Here is a 21,192-nt window from a genome sequence, read left to right as displayed (position 1 = left end):
TTGACAGTGGTGCCAGTCATCTCCCAGTAATGAATAATTGGCCTAGTGTCAGCCTTCTTCCATGCTTGAGCACAGGAATAAAACAGAGGGGCTTTAATATAAGAACCTTATGATGGAGGTTATTAACACTGAGGTTCTGGCATGCTGATTGGCAAAGAAGGAGCGGCACATGCTGAATTCTGCCAATGACCTAAGGGACAGGGCTTTTGTGACTTACCGGGCGTTTTGCCTGGCTCTTTGTTATGGCCATGTGTCGCCCTGGGAGCACTGCTCTTTCCAAAAGCCCTGGGTTCAAAGCAGCCCAGCCTGATCGGGACTAAGGATTGGGCCAACGCCAGGGAATAAAGAACGTCCCATGTAGCACAAAGACCCCTCTGACTCCATCCTCTCTGTCTCCGTTGTTTTATATCAGTCTCTTACTCACTTGGCCGCTCAGTCTGCGTTTCTTAATCCCCCGGTCAGTCACAGAGCTGTATACTGCCGCCTCCTTTCTCAAAGACCCTGTGTTGTCTCCCTGACTCTGTGCTTTATCTGTTCGTGGCAAAGTCACCCTGGATATCCATCTCTACCTTCTTCCTTCTTAGCTGATCTCAGCTGAACAGTTTCCGTTACATCCACTGTCCTCATGTCCTCCTGTCTCCTCTTGTGCTCTCATCTCCTCTCCTCATCTGTTTTCCTCTCTTCTACCTTTTCAAATCTCTTTAAGATCTTCTTTTGCCATTTTCTCTTCCTAATTCTTCAACTTTGCTGACATCAGATGAAACCTGCCACAGAGTATGGATAAATGTAAGCCCTGTGAGATTGTGTGTGAGAAAGAGTAAATCCCCCACCTCCACCCCCCTTCACCAGCACTGGCTGAAACCCCTGGCACGTTCCGTCTGCTCAGGCTAGCAAAGCCACTAAGCCATCCTCTCTCTCTCTATCCACCTCCCCATGCACAGCATTAGCTAACCTGCTTTGCAGCTATTCACTAATCAAAAACATTTACGGTGCAAGCCAAAGCCTGTATGTGAAGGCCAAAACAGACACGCTACCATTCTCCCAAACCCCCCCATCATCTCCCCCCGCCCCATGCCCATGTATTTGCACTGGATTAGCCCAACAGGTGCTTAATTATTCTCATCAAAAAACACTCAGAGGAAGAACTGGAAAAAAGCAAGCCAAATGGGTTTTAGTTTTTAAAAAGTGAAAGAGCTGACCCACAACTCTCACACTCCTCTGCACAAATTAACTGATGGTTCAGCCCCACAGGTGCTACTTATAGTTTTATTCAAAAGTAAAGAATTAGGTGATGAATCCCCCTCTCTTCATTCCCCTTTCCCTTCTCCAGTCCCTCCAGGCTCACAGCATCAGCAGCTGCATCTTCCATAGTCCCATTACAATGTCAGAGAGAAGCAAGCACCCAAACACACACACTGTTTAATGCAGCTTTCAAAGTGCAAAATTCTGGCCTCGTCCAATGAGAAAGAGCATCTGTGAGTGGTGGATTTGAAAGGGACCAATAGGACAAAGGGATTGTATCAGCTAAAAACGCAGGTGCACTACGATTAGCGAGCAGCAGCAGCTGGTGAGGTCACAAACGGACACATCTACACACACACTTTGAGTGCACAGACAAAGGCACACACACACTAACTCACACAAGCTTTTTTGAGAATCACGGTAAATGTTCTACAGTCCTTTCATTCTTCTTTCTGTCCTCCAAGCTAAAAAGGAGCATTAGGAGTACATACAGTCTGGCAGGGCCTCCATCTCACCAGCCTTTGATGAATAAAGAAGCAAGAAGAAGAATACATGGCAGGATGGGTCTGAAATGACTACTCTTTGAAAAGTGAGAGAGGAAGAGGAAGAAGGAGAGGATATAAAAAGGGAACATAACCCCTCAGAGAAGCTTTTTGAAAGTAGCTGATAGAAGACTATATTTTTAGAGGAATCAATTTACCGTGTGTATACGTTCACACACACTGCGTTTGAGTTAGAGTCGGACTGAAACACACACACAGTGAGATGATTTGCGGCTTCTTTCAACATAAATCCAGCATTGTCACGGTTTCCCAGATTTACCTCTCCTCTCTGTTCTTCCTTCACTGTTATCCCCCCATGAGAAGACGATGACATACCATGAGGCATGTCATCGTCTTCTCTCCAGCTCCAGTCCTGTCTTGTGTTCTGGAGGCCTTGCAACAGGGTCTACTATATTGTAATCCAATTTAGGATGGCGTGATGGGCAGCTCTGGAAAACAAAAACACAATTTCATTTGATGATGTCATTCGAATCCTTCAATACTCAGCTCCTCACTCTATATTCCAGAGTAATCGAAGAGCTAACTTTTAAGACTTGAGCCACATTAAGGTTTCTCTACTTCATTAAGGGCCTCCGTCCAGCAAATAGCTCCCTGTCTGAAGAAATGGGACAAAAATCAGGGAATGGACTTCACTGCAGATTGAGCTGTTCAATTACAACTTAACAGCCATACGCTGTCAGGCTCTGTTCATTTTAAGTTTTTCAAGGCGAGGGTTTTCAGAGGGGCTGAGGGTCGATCAGGGGGAATTGATAGCAAAGGAAATAGTAGATGAAATCCGAGCTGGCGTGCTAGTCATCTTCAGTGAGCCTCTGGGACCCAGAGTTAACCGCTGCACGCGGCAGAGAGGTGTTTAATGGTTGATTAGCAGTCACTGGGAGCTGCCCTGTGCACCAAAGGCACTGTCTGCTCAGTTTTATGCCTTTCTGAAAAATCAATTAGCACAATTAGGGGGCCTTAGTTCCATTAAACATTAATCACAAAGTGTCGTGCCCTGGGTTAGCAGCTAACATTATCTGACAGCTGACATGAATTTGATAAAGCGGTGAGACTGTTTTAGCTTTAAAGAACTCATCAGACAGCATTTCAGTCTCAGGGGATCAAACAGTGGAGAGAGTCTGTTGTCTGCATAGTCTGCATTGTCTGCTTAGTTTAACACATTTGCAGCAATAAACACTGCCTGTCCAAAAAAGCAAAAAGGTAATAGCCTCCCATTGGATAATTACTGCATGGATGATTATCTTTCAGCTGGCAATGTTATTTAACCCCGACTGATGTAGAGACTAGCTTCTCATTTCTTAAACAACCATGTGGGAAGACTAATTCTGTGGTTTGTAGAAAAGATGTTGATCTGTTTCAGAATGAGTCAGTCAAATTATTGGGTGTGCATCACATAAAGAAAACACCTAAGGAAATTGCTGAAACTACTACAATTGGGTTAAGAACTGTCCAACACATTGGACAGGAAGATCTTCCAGGAAGATAAAACAAAAACTTTTGGTTTTTGTTTTTTCATTTGGTGAAATCTAACCATAGAAAAACAACAGTAGAACTCTTGGCTATGTTTAATAATGAAAGTGAGAGCATTTCCACATGCACAATGTGAAGGGAACTAAAGGGATTGGGACCAAACAGCTGTGTTGCCTTAAGAAAATCACTTGTCAGTGAGGTTAATTGAAAAATAAAGTCTTCAATTTGCTAGGGAGCATAAAGATTGGACTCTGGAGCAATAGAATAAGGTCATGTGGTCTGATAAGTCCAGATTTACCTTGTTCCACAGTGATGGCCGCATCAGGGTAAAAAGAGAGAAGGATGAAATGATGCAACCATCATGCCTGCTACCTACTTTACAAGCCAGTGGGGGCAGTGCTATGATCCAGGGTTGCTGCAGTTGGTCAGGTCTAGGTTCAGCAACGTTATGTGTCCATCACACATACAAGCCTATCATAAACAAGATCTTGGGGGAAAATTAATGCAACGGGACGAGACGAGACGGGAATAATGTGACATTATAGAAGCTTATTGAAACGATGCCACGACAAATGCTATTGTATTAGCTTAGTAATCAAAGCTAAAGGTCATTGAATTTTATTTTGGACGGGCAGTGTACCTAATATCAGTACATGACTAACCTCATAGAGGAGGGTTTTAATTAAGATGTAGAACTGATCTGTGTGTAAGGGTGGGTATCTCAGCTTAATATGTATTGGTGCTGAACAAAGCAAGCATCAGAAACTAAGTGTGAAGTAGAGGAACAGTGTCCCTTATTATGTATAGATTTATGTTATGAGAATACACTTTAACTTGAAGCTGTGTATTGGCATGGCGGGTGGTTCTAAATACCACAAGACCAACAAGATTTGGTCACTGTTGTTATGAAGAAGAATCGGGTCAGAGGCATTAATCAATGCTGAAATAATTTCAACATGCTTTGCTGTTTCCTCTGGGAACAACATATTGAGCTACAGTTACAGAATTCATCCAAATGTGACCTAGAATTCAAAACTGACCAGATTTCAGATGAAGATTTGTGGTATCAGGTTTCTCAAGTGTCAGCTTCAGCATGTGGACAGTGTGAATACACGTGGTCAAATCCACCTCATGAGTCATACTTCTCTCTTTCCTTTCCTTCTTCTTCTCTTTCTCTCTGTTTTATGTACATGTGAATTCATGTGACCCAGAAATTGAAAGTGAACAGATTTTAGCAGCAGATGAAAATCTTGTTTTTGCTGACCTCTGGTGGTTTATCTCCTCACCTGGCTTCAGTGACATACAGGTGTTCCCCACGACATCACTGGATGAAATAGCTGCACTGATGACACAGTGAAGGCTTGAAATTACCCTTTTAAACGTATTTTAAGATATATTAAAAGCCTGGATTCTCACTAATCACCATAAACCACTGTTATTTCCATCAGCCTGCCACTTGTTGTTATAAATTAGCAACAAAATGCTTCACAAGTTTACTGAGAAACAAAAACACCACACTGCTTCTATTTCAGCCTGCAAAATGTCTGCTCCCCGTAAGGCTGTCATGAGTCTATTTTCATTTGGCTTGTGTCCCTTTCAGCTGTGGGAGGGCGTCGTAAGAGGCTTGGCTGCTCTGTATTCTCTGCTACAGTTTACAGTTAGCTGTGAGCAGACTGTCCCACAGCCCTGGTAATTGAGGCTAAGAGGTTTATCTGGAGTCAGGCTCTCGGGTCCTGGTCAGATAGAGAGGCCCTATAGCTGGGCAGGGGAACAGGAGAGACTCTCCAGACACAGACAGGCTTTGCCTAGTCCTTCATCCTCCATTATGCCTTTTTCCCCCTTTTTATAACATCTCACTTGCTCTCCTCCACCTTTTGGTCCAAAGTAGGACGGTCTCTCAGCATCTTCATTAGGTTGTTGTCTCTGTTCTATCTGTTGTACCTTCTGTCTCTCTGTCTTCACACACACACACACACACACACACACAAACTAACAGGGGTCTCTCAGCAAGCCAGGCTAATTTTACCCCTACCACCAGGCCAGGATGGGAGAGGTGAGAGAGAGAGAAAGAGAGAGGAGGCACATTTAGAGGTGTTATTTTGAGCAGCTGTGTCGAGGCGTAGGATGAGACTGTGAGTAACCTGCGCGCCGCTTATCAGAGGGGGAGTCATCTGTGTGTGTATTTGTGTGCATGTGACCACTACTACGTCCATTAGAGACATGTATTGGCAGATATTAATGGCTCTCCGTTGAGTGATACTGTACTATGGATTGCAAAGAATGCAACCAACACATGCCCAAACACTCTCACAGACATGCACACACACAAACATACACACATCTATGAATATATTAAATTAGATTTCAGGAACGTAACTCATTCCTTGTTAGCTGACAGTATTTTGTTGCTGTACGATTCAGCTCTGTGCTTGTACAGGAGCACTATACTGCTTTCTTTAATTTCTTCATCTATAAACACACTCTGTGACATTCCCATGTGCTCCAATGTTGAGTAATTAGAATTACCCTAAATTTAAATTTAAATTACATTTTTAATCACTATCTTGTTACCCTTCTTAGAACTGTTTGCACACAAACACAGTAGGAACACTATTAACCACAGTTCTCTCCCTGTCTCAGTACCATTTCCTCTTCTTTCCATTTCCCTCCACTTGCAGACAGTGAGATTGTCCCTCCCGACTGCCTGCGCCCACGTTCCTTCACCACAGTACGCTCCGCCTCTCTGCGACGTGAAGCAGATGACACCCGCCTGTCTGTCAGCCTGTGTGACCTCAACCTGCAGCAGGAGGACAGAGGCACTGCCCACAGCCACTCCCACCGCCACACTCTCCACCTGGCCTCGGCCTCGTCCTCCTCCACCTGCCCCATCCCCCAGAACTCCCTCAACTCCCAGCAGTCCTCTCTCCTGCCATCCGCTCTGGAGAGTGACCTCCACTTCCACCAGTTGCGGGGCGCCCACATTAAGACACTGGACGAACAGACGGTGGCAAGATCTGAACATGCACGCGAAGAACGCACGTTGGTGTTCACCAACCGTCCCCTGCGCACTGGAGAGACCGTTTTCATTAAAGTCACTAAATCCAGCCCAGCGCGCTCAGGCTCCTTGTCCTATGGTGTGACGTCCTGCGACCCAGCAGTGCTGCGTCCCAGCGACCTGCCCTACAATCCAGAGGCCCTGGTGGACAGGAAGGAGTTTTGGGCAGTGTGTCGGGTGCCCACCCCTCTCCAAAGCAGTGACATCCTGGGCTTCTTGGTTAACCAGGAAGGAGAGGTCATCCTCAGCCATAATGGAACCAACGTAGGCATGCAGGTGTGCGTGGACAACTCCCGCCCCCTCTGGATGTTCTTTGGTCTGCATGGAGCTGTGACTCAGCTGAGGATTCTGGGTAAGCAAGCATCACATGTACCCACATTACTTAATAGATATGTAATAGATGGGTAAACAGAATAATGTGAAGAACTGTGTTTGGAAATATTGATCAAAAGTGATCATTGATTATTATGGTCCTACACTTCCCATAATGCAAGCAATATCTTCTATTTGTTAGACCTAGATTCCATTATATTAAATGTGCCAAACAGCTTCACGCCTTAGAATCCACTTGCTTTTTACGCTTCAAATCTACCTTTGGTGTGATCATTGAAGAATTACTTCTAACAACAGCTAACTGACAGAGAAACAGAAACAAAAACAGAAAAGAAAATCAATGAAACTGACATAAACTTGTCCCTGATTTCTTTCTGCTGAACCAACATGAAAACTTTGTTTTTCCACTGAATTTCTGCCTGGTGAGGACAGTTTGTGCAGCTTCTCTCCCTTTCTCCTGCTAAGAGACAGACACATAGGCTGCTCTCAGTAGACAGAGATGCTGAGGCCAGCGTGGATGGAATGGGATGTCACTTCAGTAGTCAGACTGATATATCATCAAAGGTTATTTTCTCAAACTTTAGAAATCTCAGGAGTCACAGCGGGCATTAAACCCCTCTTTCCCAGACTAAGTGGTTTTCTTTCTGACAAGTAAACCATTCTTAATGAGTAAAATTTGTTGCAGTTCGCCTTTAAAATCTAGATCTGTGTTCAGAACGTCACCAGTCCTGCACCAACACAATCATCCAGCTCATTTACAATGTCTCACAATAGCAGTGTTCCTGCCAAAAACAAAAAGTATCACAAAGACGGTAAGATGATTGTCAGAGTTGTACATGCACAGTCCCATCTGAAAGTAAAACTCAGTAAACCACTGGCCAGTGTTCAGACTTTCATACAATACTTCATGAAGCATATTTAATTCACTTCCTCTGAGTGTTTGTGGATTAATGAGCACCCTTTGTTCTTTGACCATGGGCTTTATATTGTGAATAATCCCACTTAAAAGAGTAATTTATGGTGGAAACGACTGCGCTTTTAGCTCGCTGACGTGTCCCAGGTCTGGAACCTACAGATCAGGGTATTGATCTTTGTTTGGCTGGGCACTCTTCTGGTGAGGGCGCTGGTCTTAATTCATTTACTCCCTGGGATTGAAATCCATCTATTGAATGCTCTGCCTGTTTCCCAATTTATTCCGCTTTGGAAATGACAGCCATAGTAATGACCAGAACCAAAGGGTCAAGCATTAAGGACAGTTTGTCACTTCGTTAGTCACAATATTTACACCAGATGCCTCGAAACAGGAAGCCTCCACACACGTTCATAGGATTAACGAGAAGAGTAGATGCTCAGTCACAAGAAGGTGGAAAAACAGGAAGCGAGTGAGCTGAGGTAGAGAGAGGCAGCATGGAGGAAGGACTGTGACCTGCACACAGCGGGTGCCGACATGATGTCTCAGCGGGGTGGACACTTTGCCTGCCAGTGACGTGACAGGACACCTGAGGTTTGTTTACCCTTCCCTAAATGCTGATAATGACAGTGGAAGTGAAAGGTGTGTGGCTGAACTGGCCCGACACTTCATTTCACTCTGACAAGCAAGCAAGCATGTCTGCTTCCCACAAAGGTGCAGGCAACTGTGTGTGCATGTGTGGGAGAGGGGGCTGTCTACAGCAGGCTATCAACGTGTCATACCACATGTTATTTGTAGCTATATCTGTCTAAGAAAGTCATATTTAAAAGAGGTGTCACAAAAACACACACGTGCATGCTATTATCATTTTAAGAACAAGTTATTATTGGATATTCACCCATCTATAGCAAACCCCCGTCAGCTGTATAATGCAGTAAAAGCCGTCTTGTATTAACGCAGCCAAAATAGCACCGGACCTTTTAAAGGTGTCACAAATGCAGAAGAAAAGGCATCTATAAACACATCCTGCTTTTCTTCAGTGACAGGAGCGGAAAAGGAAACAGAGGTTAAAGGAGGGGAAGGGAGGACAACTTTAACGTCAACTAGATGTGCAGGACAGAGACTAAATATATGGCTTAAATCTGTCAGTCATCAAAACTTTTACAGTATAACTCGTTGTAAACTTCCTGGTTAACAAATATAAAACCCTCTAGATAACTTCTAAGCTATGGACTGACCATGCCCGCCAGGGGCTAATGTCATCCTCTGGTAACTTGACCCAGTTATCAACTGACAGCAAAGTAACCATGACAGCCTTGTCAATACAAATCACAGTGAGTTCCAGGAAAGCTCTGATGTGTTGATAATCCCGAAATAACCCAAATTTAGCCTCCTCTTCAACTTCAGACCGTTTACACTTTGTAATATTCATACTTTCCGTTGCATCAAAACACAGTCTTTCTTTTTTTGAATATGCAGATCGTGTGTTGTCACACAGAGATTACTTACTATACCATGTCATTACATTTTAGTTGTAGTTAGTGTGTTAGTGGTAACATAGCAGCCTGCCTGGTCTCTCGCAGTCATTTACTGAAAGCAGAGAGCCTTGGCAGCACAACAAAACCGGAATAGCAGAACAATGAAAAACAGGTCTGAGGCACATCCCCTTATCAGAGCACATCTTGGAATTCCCACCGAGGTGTGAATCATGTTTACGTGCAAGCTGCTTTGAATCAGAAATCATCTCTTATCTCTCTGTTGCAAGTCTCTCTGTTGCTCTGTGTTGACTGGACAGCAGTTTAGCTTTCAGTTGAGCATTATTCAAGCCATGAGTGAGGGATGTGGAGAAAGACCCTACGGGATGGGAAGATAAAGCCATAAAAGATGAAAGAAGGGAGCAAGTAACAGGAACATGGTCACTCAAACAAATACATTAGGACTGCTCGTATCAGCCAGGAGTGCTTAGACAGAGAACTGCATTAGTAGTAGTAGCCCTGGTAGTATAGTATTAGTTGTAGTAGTAGTGGTTCAGTAGTAACAGACACATTTGAAATTATATGTAAAGTTACAGAAAAAAACTCTTTATGTGCAAATGCCATGAGAGCCGTGTGGCATTATCAAATATGATTCTCCCATCTGGTCAGAAGTTGAGATGTTAAATATGTTTTGATGTTTTTGTGTGATCCATTTAATTCACGTGTCTGTCTCCACATGGAGAAACCGCACAGTGTTAACCAGCTCTTATCTGACTGGTCCAGAGTAGATTGACTACCAGTCAACAACCAGCTGAGTGATCAGTGTGTCTGACTCTTTCTGTTGTTGCCTGTTCGGCTTAGTGGAGCTCAGTTGTTAAATCCTGATGAAGATCTGTTCGGTCCAATGTAGCACTGCTAAATGTTCTGCTCTCAGTTCACTGACAGACTTTGAGTTTTTAGTCTGCTCAAAAAACAGGGATCAATCTATAATACTTGAGGAGCTTAGGACAGAAGCAGTGTGGAACAAGAAGCTATTATTTATGAGTTAAATTAAAATTAAAATTTAATTAAGTTTAGAACTAGTATTAAACCAACCACAGTTGGTAAAATGACTTAACATACTTGGTGATGTTCTCATAATCAAAGTTTCTCACCCACTATTGCTCTCCAGCACAACTGCGGGTCAGCTGGTGATGCTTTTAATGTAGACTCCTTCTGTTTGGTGCAGGGGAGGTCGTGTACTGTGGGTTTTTCACTGGAAGCCACTTCCTGCTGTGACCACTAACGATTCTGTCTAAGCTAAATCAAAAGGGGGGCTGAAGTTTTGAAAAGCCAAAAGGAACTTGGAAAACATTGACTTCTCACTCTAAGTGACCCAGTTCACACTAATGTTGTATTTTTTATAAAAATAGCATTAAACTAACTTATTGTAAGATGAACCTTCTCTGTTGTGCTTGTGTGCTGACTGGTATTTGTTACAGTTAAAGCAGTAACATACTAATCCTTAGTGTGAGAGTAACGCTATCTTGGCATGTTAGCATTTATCTCAGTGTACAGGTGAAGCAGACAGACCACTGGTGAATAATTATCCTGACCTGAAGGAGAAATGGGCATTTTAGATTAGACTAATAAATATTGAGCTGATTCAGGGTAACTAGTTTATGATGGTGAACTGAATTAAATCATTATTATTTCAGTTAATTGCACTTAAAAGTCACTGTTTCAATCTGCTTTTATTTCCTGAGTAATGACTGCAAGAAAATCTCTCCAGTAGAGAAATACAGTATATTTCATTTTAAACTGCAGTGTTGCAGGCTCGTCTAGAGCTACGTCTGTCAGTTGATTCAGTCTGACATGTAGGACATGTAACCTGCAGTTTTACCCACAGGTCTACTCCTACTCAGTGTTTTCCTCTGGTCCCATTATCTGTTATTAGTGTGATTATATCAAAAAACAAAAAAAAAAGAACTGAAATCACATGAAGTGACAGCTGAACTTTTGAGAGAGTGAGATATTGAGGGGACTTGTGCCTCGTGACATGGAAATAGGACACCCATCCAGTGACCCACTTCGCTTGTATTATAGATTCCATTAAAATGTCAGCGTGCTCATGCTCATGTGAAGCAGCTCACCACCCACATCCTCATGCAGTGCAGCTGCCACGCTCCCCTTTCTTCATCATGTGTCACCTCAGCTCATCTCCTCCTCTACACAACGTTTCACTCATCATTTTGGTCATTTCTGTGAACCTGATTCTGTTAATGATATTACCTTATTATTTATTATTTGTTAGAGCTGAAGTTTGCAAGGGGTCAGAACTTTCTCCCACTGCAGACAAAGCAAAGGAAGAAATTGAGTATGACCGTCCAGATGAAGGAATAGTTTGAAGATAACATAGGCATAGGCAACATGATTTAAAAAAATACAGAAGGAGGTGAACTGGGAGTGTTTCTCAGAAAACACACAAACAAACGTGCCCGTCTGACTGTGAATGAACAGTGTAGTCTAAATTGGGTTTGAGTGTGGAGGGTCAAAACATACAGATGTGGATAAATTTGTTGGCACCCTTTCATGGCTAAAAGAAAAATATTAGGAATATTTTAATTCAGTGAAATGAAATTGAATGAATCAATTGAAAATAGCCTGGATAGATTTGTTGTAGTATTATTTCAAATCGGAATTAGCATCACTTGTCTTAAATCTTGCATTCTGTCATCATTGTATTTTAAAGAAGCTTCTTTTGGAGCTGCTGTGGTATCACTGTGTGCAACACACTGAATATGGACCAGGCAAAGCAAAGAAGAGAGCTGTCTGAGGAGATCAGAAAGGAAATGATATTTAAAGCTGTTAAAGGTAAAGGCTAGAAGATCATCTCCAAGCAATTTGATGTCCCAGTGACTACAGTTACAGATATAATTACTATGTTTAAGGTCAATTCCATCCTTCCATCCAAAAACTACTACTGATTAAAAATATACTCAAATGATATTTTCAGGCAGAACAAAAAAAACAACTACAAAAAATGCATCTGTTTCTTAAATGTGCACACCCACTACATGTAAAACAGTTACATACTGAAAAGGTCACTACATTTCACATTTTAACTGAAATACAGTTAAATATGTGAAGCTTATCTGGAAGGAATGAAAATGCTAAAGCATCTATGCACTGAATGATGGGATATTTAAGTGTTGCAATAAACATGAAAAGCTCATACAGTATCCCATGATGACAATGTGCAAACATGTTTTTAGACATTTTTCCACATCTATGAAGAACTGAAAGTGTCTCCTTTACGAAAGTATTCAGACCCTTTGCTCTCTGTATTGTGCGCCCTGTTTGCTCTAACTTTCCTTCAGATGAGTGTAGAACCTCCTGTGGTGAATTGAATTGAAGTGACTGGACATAAAGTAATTTTCAAAGGTTCCAACATTCACACTGCATGTCAGGACAAAAACCCATGAAGTCCAAGGAACTATCTGTACTCCTCCACAATAACATTTTGTGATGAGGCACAGATCATGACAAGGGTATAAAACCAGTTCTAAAGCTTTAAGTACCCCCAGGAGCACAGTAGCTAAAGAGGCTTCTACAAAGTATCAAATTAATGGTGTGAATAGCTTTAGAAAGGACACATTTCAGCTTTTGACCTATTACTTAATGTAATACATTTGCTAAACATGTTGTTAAAAAGTTCACTTAGTCACTACAAGTTATTGAATGTAGATTAATGTTTTTAAAGGCAGTTGTATCAATGTATAAATCTGCATTGTACTAATCTATAGTGTGGTGTGTGTGAAGAGGGGAGTGTGAACCACTGTAGTGATACAGAGGTAAAGAAAGGATGTACAACTGTGCGCTGTCTCCAAAACAGCTCTTTTGTCTCTTAAGATAATATCTCCACACAAGACAAAAGGAGACTATTAACATTTAATGCAGCAGGAAAGGCCATAACCATAAACCGCTGACTTCTATGTGAGCTGCTTCTCCTCTCTTCTCCGATCTGAGCACACACAAGAACACAAAGCCTAAGTGCACATTTGTCCTGATAACACCCAGAACAAGAGACTCTCTGCAATTAAATTACTAGCCACCCATTTTGAAGTTTGTGTTTTGAGGATTGCATTTCACCAGGGGAATGCTAACATAAACTATTTCTAAGGGTCATTTCCCTCTTTTAATTTCTTTCTATTGCTTTTTTAAACTGTATCGTAAACAGTGAGCGAACTCTCTGACTCACCCGAGCCTGAAGGCTGTCCAGTGTAAGCCATATACAGACACATACTTGCATTTAAGCCGGCCCAACCCTTGCCCCTCATCCCCAGACCCACCCATCTCCCTTGTCACATTCTTTACATTGCTGCCATACTACAGAGAAAGAGGCTTTCCCCATAGATGTACTGGGTATGTGCTAAAGACGGACAGACGGTTGGCTGACTAAATGGATTGATGGAAGTAGAGATGTGGCCACAGAGTTGCGGCCTAGCTCTCACAGCTGTTCACACAGGTCGGTTTAATCTAGTGGCGAACAGGCGGGATCAGGGCTGGGCACCAAAGATCCTGCCTCAGCTGCCCTTGAAGGGGAGGTGCCGTCCTCCCAGGGGGATTAACAGAGGGGCGGTGGACTGAGAAGGAGAGTGGAAGTAGGAGGGACGAGAGAGCGAGAACCATAAAGTAATGGTGCTTGAGTAATTTGATGAAAGGTCTAACACGGTGAGTGCAGCAGCACCTTGTAGGGGTGCACGACTTCCAGATCAACACTCGGCGTGATGGGTTGACTCTCAGCCTTTCTGTCGGTCAGGTTTAGTACATATTTGGGGTTTTGTTAGATCACTTATTTACTCACCTAATGTCCAGTGTTTCCTTGTACTTGTAGCTTGTGTTGGACAATGGGTTGAGGGTCTCACACACACTGCCTGGATCAGGATAATGGGGCCCCCCCTGCCCTAAATGTATTTAGTCCTGGTGTCCCAAATAACTTATATATATCATGTTACACACTGTACATACAGTACAAATCATACACACTTTATGGCGCCAAGGTGCTTGGGATCCGGGCAACCCCTGCTATGCAAACAAAAGAGATTCTTGACTAAACCCCCCACCGCCACCCCCCAAAACAGAAAAGCCACATCAAACAGCTCCTGATAGAAACTAATGACATGATGACACATCAGCGCTGTTGCTATTTGTCACCTGCAGTTATGGGGCAGTTTCTCTAAATCTCTCTGACCTGTTGTCAACTCAGTCCTAAAATGTAGTCGTCTGGATCGATCAGAGCGCTGGTGCAGATGGCAGCGGGGAGCTGCCTCCTGGCTGACGGCTGAAGCATCGTTAGTGTAGGGGCCATCATCGTGATGTTACCAGTCAGCGTTGATGGTGACTCTGCCACACCAGATCCCTCTGCTTTCACTGTTTTTTTTCCTGGCAGCTGTCTAGGAGAACAAACACACCATGAAATGTTCCTCACTAAGATTCTCCACAGCACGCTGATTCTTTACTAAAAGATAGCAGCTCCTGAAATAGAATTGTTACATATGTTGTGTGCACAGAGTAGCTGATTTCTGATGCAGTTGTTAGTTTGCTATTTTTGACAGCGAGCTTGAGGGAAGGTAATTAAAGTAATCTGCTTCTACGCTGAGAAGCAACAAAGCATTTAATGGGAATTCTTTGAGGACGACTACATGCTTGCACTGCGAGACAGCTCATTTGCATCTTAATTTGTTGGGTATTTTGGTGTGTCTGCACTACCTGTGATGTAAACTATTAAAGTTATTTGAAATGACAGAGCATGCCATAAGATTAGTTTGACATCGCTGGCAGGCAGGGCTCACAGAGCTTTTGTATTATGTGTTTTTTGATAAAGCGCGACATGTTGCAGGAAGGCACTGCTGCCTTATGGATAAAATGGAAAATTCAAAAGTTTTTGTCTTTTCTTTTTTTTTTTATCTAGTTGCAGTAGCAGACATGGAGAATGATTTAGCAGTCAATGTTTGAGGTAGATGTCCGATCTTCTTCTTCTTTCGGCTTTTCCCATCAGGGGTCGTCACAGCGAATCATCCTTTTCCACCTAAATCTATCATGAACATCTTCTACCCTAACATTAGCCAACCTCATGTCCTCTGTTAAGACATCCATATATCTCCTCCTTGGTCGTCCTCTTGTCCTCCTGCCTGGCAGCTCCATCAACATCCCCTCTTTCTTCGACCAACAGTAGTCAAATTTCCACCGACACCCTGTAGGTTAACAGCATCGGTGGCGGTGATGCTGGGGTTGTCCTGGACGAAAGATGACTAAACATAGTGATACCTTTTGGTCGTGGCTCCATAACCCTGTTTCTATGTCACACTGTGGGAGAGGTTTAAAGATGGCCACCTTAACCACCTTCAGCCATGCAGCTTTAGAGTGGCTATATTATGCTCATACTTCACTGATACAAGATTAGATCATTTTCAAGTTAGAACAGTGCAAATCCATGTTAGAATGTGTCTTTATGCCACAGCTTCTCTGGCCTTAAGAGTGAAGCTCTTCCCTCACCCCACTCTGTTCTGGCACACTATACCCAGCTGGAACACAGGCTGTAAACACTACTGGCCTTTCAGTTAACCGAGTTGGACAAAAAAGAAAGTACTGTAGATACAATAGATAAAAACATTACTCAAAGTCTGTTTGCAGCCTGTAACTGTATGTGTTGTTCATTCCATCTTGTTGGGAACAAAGGTAACTGCTACTACTGCCGAACAAGCTCTTGCTGAAAAGCAGCACTTAGCCACTTTGCTCATGATCCCCATGGCAGCAATCAGGGGTTCTTGCAGAGGTTGTTTCTCCAGAGCAGCTAGACTGACGTGTAAAGGATTTAAAAAAGAATCTTGACCAGAGTAAAACCTGGGTGTTAGCAGCGAGAATGCAAAAACACATTCACAACGCCAAGCTACAGGGTCTAAATGACTAATGACTGTACTTCATGCACGCAGCTGCAGTACATGAACGCACAAAATGCCTAATCTGACCTGTTTAAGGTTTTATGATCAACTGTGTGTTGTTAATATTGTAACTTTAAATCCAGTTTGTCAGGCCAGACCAGTCTTTCTAGGGATCACTGACATTCCAACATGTGATCCTAAACTTGTTTCCCCGACCACCACGTGAAGATCGAGTACACCTACTCTCTTTTGAAAGACTCTTTCTCAGAAAAGGGATCGGGGATGAGTGCACATGTCTAAAGAGACTGTGCCCTTGCTGGTTTGACCTCTCTGTCTCTCTCTCTCTGTGCTTTCATGACTATAAATGTGATGCCTGGAAAGTGAAAAAAGTTAATCCTGCTCCACTTCATCTGTGCTATTGTTGAGCAAAGAAGAAACAAAAGGAAACATGGAAAATGAACAGTCCCTAGTGAGCGGGGCCTGTAATGCCTCGTGCTCTTTATCTCTGATGCTGTGCTTTAGCCATTAAAGGTCACTTTTTGTCTTTATGCCCTTCATCCTCATTTGCTGCTGCCCCCTTTGTAGGATGGTGTTAGATAATGTTGTCCTGGTAACATGTGAGCCTGTCTATGACAGTATCTGTCTCCAGTAATGTCCCAGAGACAGGTTTCAGTGCAGGTATGATTGACATAAACCTCTAACCCCCAACTCGTTTATGCTCCAACTAGGTTCCACTCATCTTGGGGACCCACGGGCCGCATCGAACCCCAGTTCGCCGTCATCGTCACCACACACCCCCAGCGCCCTGGGCAGTGGTAGCTCTGATCCAGTCCTGAGCGGAGGCCTGTGCTCTGCTGCATATTGCAGCCCAGCGGGGGGTAGGTACACCCATAAGCTGAGAATCAATCACCCTACAGGGGGCTGAATGGAAGTCATTATGGGATAGTGAGCAGATGTCATCCTGCAGCAGTTAGGAACAATGGTCAGACCTTCATGGTCTCACCGCTGCCGCAGCTCAATGTTTGTGTCATATAAATGGACCTGATGCAGTGTCTCTTCTCTGAGACAGAGCGAGTGTAGCGATTTCAGGAAATAAGACAAGTCACTGAGTGGTTGAGGTAGAACCTTGTTTGTCAGATGCGCTGAACCAATAAACCCTCATTGAAATCTAAAGATTGTTCGAGCCTTTAATCAAACAACAAAAGAGGCACTTGAAAAGTTTACAAAAATAAAGCTAGATACGGAATAAACTAATGAACGGCCAACAAAAAATACAGTGACCCACTCACCCTCTGTCCTACCAGACAGAAATAACAACAGTAATAATAACAACAATAATCACAAATATCTTATAACTTAACTTAAAGTCATTCATGGCTCTGTAGTATTAGTTTGAATTTCCCTCTGCTCCTGATTTACATTAACTTTACATTAACTGAGAGAACCACCACTGTTTTATTCCATTACATCCAGCTGCGCAAAAAAACAACTTAAGTTAAATGTTGACTCCTTTATTCCTCTATCTTTCCTAATTTCACACTTTATCTCAATTTCGCCACAGGAACAACCCCAAATTCACCAGTAAGCCTCCCCAAATCCCCTACGTTTCCATCCGGCCGTGGGCCTTGGTCTGACGAGTGCTCCATCTGCTACGAGAATGCGGTGGACACAGTCATCTACGCCTGCGGACACATGTGTCTGTGCTACACGTGCGGCCTCAAACTCAAGAGGATGTCCAACGCATGCTGTCCCATCTGCAGAAGACAGATCAAAGATATTATCAAGACCTACCGCAGTACATAAGGGGGGCGACAGCAAATGGACAGACCGCCTCCATGAGAACAGCAAAATCCCAGAGTCAGGGAAAGAAATGTCTAAGTTCAGGGAATATGAGCTCTGGTACTTTAATGAGCTGTTTTCATACAACTCCTGTGGGCCGGTTTGTTCTCCTATGACCTCTGCTAACGCCGGTACCACTTCGTTGGGAAGGTCTCCTTCACTTTCTAGTTGCTGTTTCAGCCTCTCTGCGAGGCTACACTTGAAGTGGGGGGGGGGTTCTGCTAAGAACTTAAATCTTGCCACAAGCGCTTGCTTTCTCTGGAACTTGGAATACCTTGAACCAATTCCAAAATTCTTTCATTTGTTGAGCCATGTTCACCTGTTTGCACCGAAGCAGATGAGTCACTTTGGGGCTGAATGTCTCTAACGGCTCTTTCAGAGGACAACTGAAGCAATGTGCCGTCACCCTGATGTGTGATTCCAACTAAACTCTAAATAAAAAGCACACCCGCAGCAGGTCCTCTCAGTAGGTCACAACTTGTGTCTGTGCGTTACTGAGCGTAGGAATCAAGAAGTGAAGTCTGACATCGCGATGACGTGCTGAAGTGATGGATCTCTGGAACCATCGTGGTGATTGCTCAGTGAGTGATGTGTTTGGAGACGCGAGGCGGTGCTGAGTATATATTCTGTAGGATTGTAACACCTGTTGTACTCGTATAATCTTATGTACCTTTTATGGTAGTTCTATTGCGATCGTCGGTGGTAGCTATGTTGTCGTGCTAGCTAGCTGCTTGCTCCGCAATGTGGTGTGTTGCACTGAAATCAGCATCGTCCTCTCAGAAACGCCCCGTTCTAAACAGAGAGGATTCATCAGCTCAAAAACAATCCACAAAACCTGCATCCAGCACACAGCAGCTGTTGAAAGGAAACAGGAAGTGGGGAAAATGGTATCTCCTCAGGGCCAACTGTTTTTTTTTTAATATATATATATAATGTGAATATTTTCCCAACCTATAAAACCCGGCCTGATACACTGTGAGGGCTCATGACAAATTGACAGATGCTCAAATACAGCTCCTGTTACAAAAACACACGCACCATCAAATGACTGTTGACGTGGTGTCTGTGAATAAAGCCACCACACATACAACACAGCCTCCTGCCTTAACACACACACTTAATTTGTTAGCTGCAGGTGTATCACTCTGAGTGTGTTCTTTTTTTTTTTTTTTTTTCAAATTTTTCCAAAACCCCGGACAAATCACCAAATAAACTGTCACACGCTTCACTCAGAGAGGAAAAGCACATAAATTTAAAGCTATTTTTGTAACAGAAGTCCAGGATATTTCCACTATTGAACTTTAATAATCTTTGTGATAGGATTTCTTCACCAGCAGCAAAGATCCTTTACAGAAATCAGTGCAGAACAGGGGTTGAAAAAGCTCACATTTGAATCTTTGTATTAATTATATATGCCCCTCGCCTATATGTCCTGACACACACACACACACCCCCCCTCACAGAGCTCACCTGTACATACAGCTCAGCAGTAAGCCATAGCTTATTCCAGGACACCACACACAGCTGAGAGGCTCTTCTTGTTTTTAACCACATCATTTTGTAGATAATCAACAGATGGGGCTCAGACCTTTGCTGCTACGGTATTTTCTAGCTGTCCACTCTGGCGGCGACGTTTCACTCGTCCCTCCTTACACCTTTACAGTTTGATTACGCTACTGCTTGAAGTGTTAATTCACATTTGAATGTTAACTTATGTATTTAGAGAGAAACCGTTTTTATCAGTGTGCTTGAACTGGAAAAAAAAAAGTAAAAACTTTTGTCCGTGTTTTTTGTTTGTTTGTTTGTTTGTTTGTTTGTTTGGATTGATAAAGTTCATTCTAAGATGTGTTTTTTTTCCCTGTTTATTTCTTCTTGTTTTCTAATAGTGACAATAGAGAGGGTTTCTTGTACCTTGTAGCAAGAAGAAATATTGCAGTACACAATCAAAACTTGCTTTGGGTGCAAGACTCCTGGTTTATTACAATCCCTGAAATTTCAGATGTTCTTTATTCGTAATTTATCGTGTGTGTGTGTGTGTGTGTCTGTCTAAGCCCATCTTCTGTATTTATAGCTCTAATCATCAAACAGTCTGATCACCATCAGTGTGTGGTGATTGACAATGTCACTTTAAAAAGCTACTGATTGTAATCTTGTACATGTTCTGGCCAGCGTTGCTCTCAGAGATTCAAGCAGGTTTTATTTTGTGCAGACACTCCGACCAAATCCAAAACTCAATGATTTTTTTTATTGATTGTATAAATGTAATTCCCTTGTGCAAAATCTGTTTTGTTTTTGAGCTTTTTTAGCATTTGCATCCATCACTTTTTTACATCAACACAAACCACAGCTCACGCTAAGCTAAAAACATTTGAGCAAAAGGTTTTGATGTGTAAATTGTTGTGTACACATTTTATTCAAAGGCTTCTATGCTGTTTTTAATTTTCTGCTATCTTTTGCATTCACAATACTCTACAGACTCCTTGAATGTTACTGATCCTCGAAATGTATTATTTATTTGTCCATCACTGATGTGTGGACTCCAAAACCTGCTTTCCTTGTGTGTTTGCTTTCTCTCTACATTGCCTCTGTAACAGTTCAACTCCTCTGTGTCTGGCCAATCACGCAGCAGCACATTTAGAGGTTCTTTTTGCAGTACTTAGTACTTCCGTTCACCCAGCGTGAACAACAGGACCAACAGTAGACGAGCATCGAAGGGGAACGCTGTTAGTGTACATGATAACTGAAAGCAGTGGCTAGAAATAGTAGAAAGTGCTGTTTGGCCAATGCTGTGGCCCAATGCTTTGCAAATCTGTGTTTCCTTTCTTTTTCATTTGAAGCAACCGCTGTGTGTTTGTGAACTTTGTTCAGTGTGAGTCGGATGATTGTGGTTAATAAACTTTCCAGTGTTTGAGCAGAAATGGTTTGTTTCATAATTTACAAAGGTACTTGACAAAACAGTTGTTTACTTAGGGAAAGAAAAGACTCAAAAGAACATTTGTTGATGTGTACCTTAAAGCTACAATATTCAATTTAGCAGCATGAGACTCCATCTTTCTCTGCTGCACCCTGCCACACTCTGCACAGCCCGGCTAACGTGTTGGTATACAGCTGACTAAAGCTGCACCCTGTACAAGCTGGCAGTCAGTGTGTTTACATGGACTCAAGTAAGCAGGTTACTGAGAGTAACCAGGTTCCGCGGGTATTCTGGGAATGAGTTTACATGCACTAAAGAAGCCTGGTTACTGGAAATCCTAGTATACATGCAGCAAAACAGTGGTCTGATTTCTCTGCCCCAGGTTTTCTGTTTACCTGTTTTTCTGTGTTCTCTGTGTTAGTTAATTCTAACTCTGTCACTAACTTTGGGTTTATCACAGTTTGCTCTCTG

General features: G+C 42.8%; 1 protein-coding gene across 1 annotated transcript in view; it reads left to right on the top strand.

The window, feature by feature from the left end:
• LOC113161260 (E3 ubiquitin-protein ligase NEURL1-like) overlaps positions 1-20,089 on the top strand; it is a 41,362-nt gene extending 21,273 nt beyond the window's left edge. Inside the window, exons 4-6 of the mRNA XM_026358747.1 lie at positions 5,951-6,679; positions 16,697-16,846; positions 17,530-20,089. Of these exons, the coding sequence (XP_026214532.1) occupies positions 5,951-6,679; positions 16,697-16,846; positions 17,530-17,771 (1,121 nt within the window). The 3' untranslated portion in view covers positions 17,772-20,089. The remainder of the gene's footprint in view (positions 1-5,950; positions 6,680-16,696; positions 16,847-17,529) is intronic.
• Positions 20,090-21,192: the final 1,103 nt, after the last annotated feature.

This window comes from Anabas testudineus, chromosome 1 (genome assembly GCF_900324465.2).
Source record: "Anabas testudineus chromosome 1, fAnaTes1.2, whole genome shotgun sequence".
NCBI classification, from domain to species: domain Eukaryota; kingdom Metazoa; phylum Chordata; class Actinopteri; order Anabantiformes; family Anabantidae; genus Anabas; species Anabas testudineus.
Note: the sequence above shows the minus strand (reverse complement) of the source record. Positions and strands in the feature narration are given on the sequence as shown.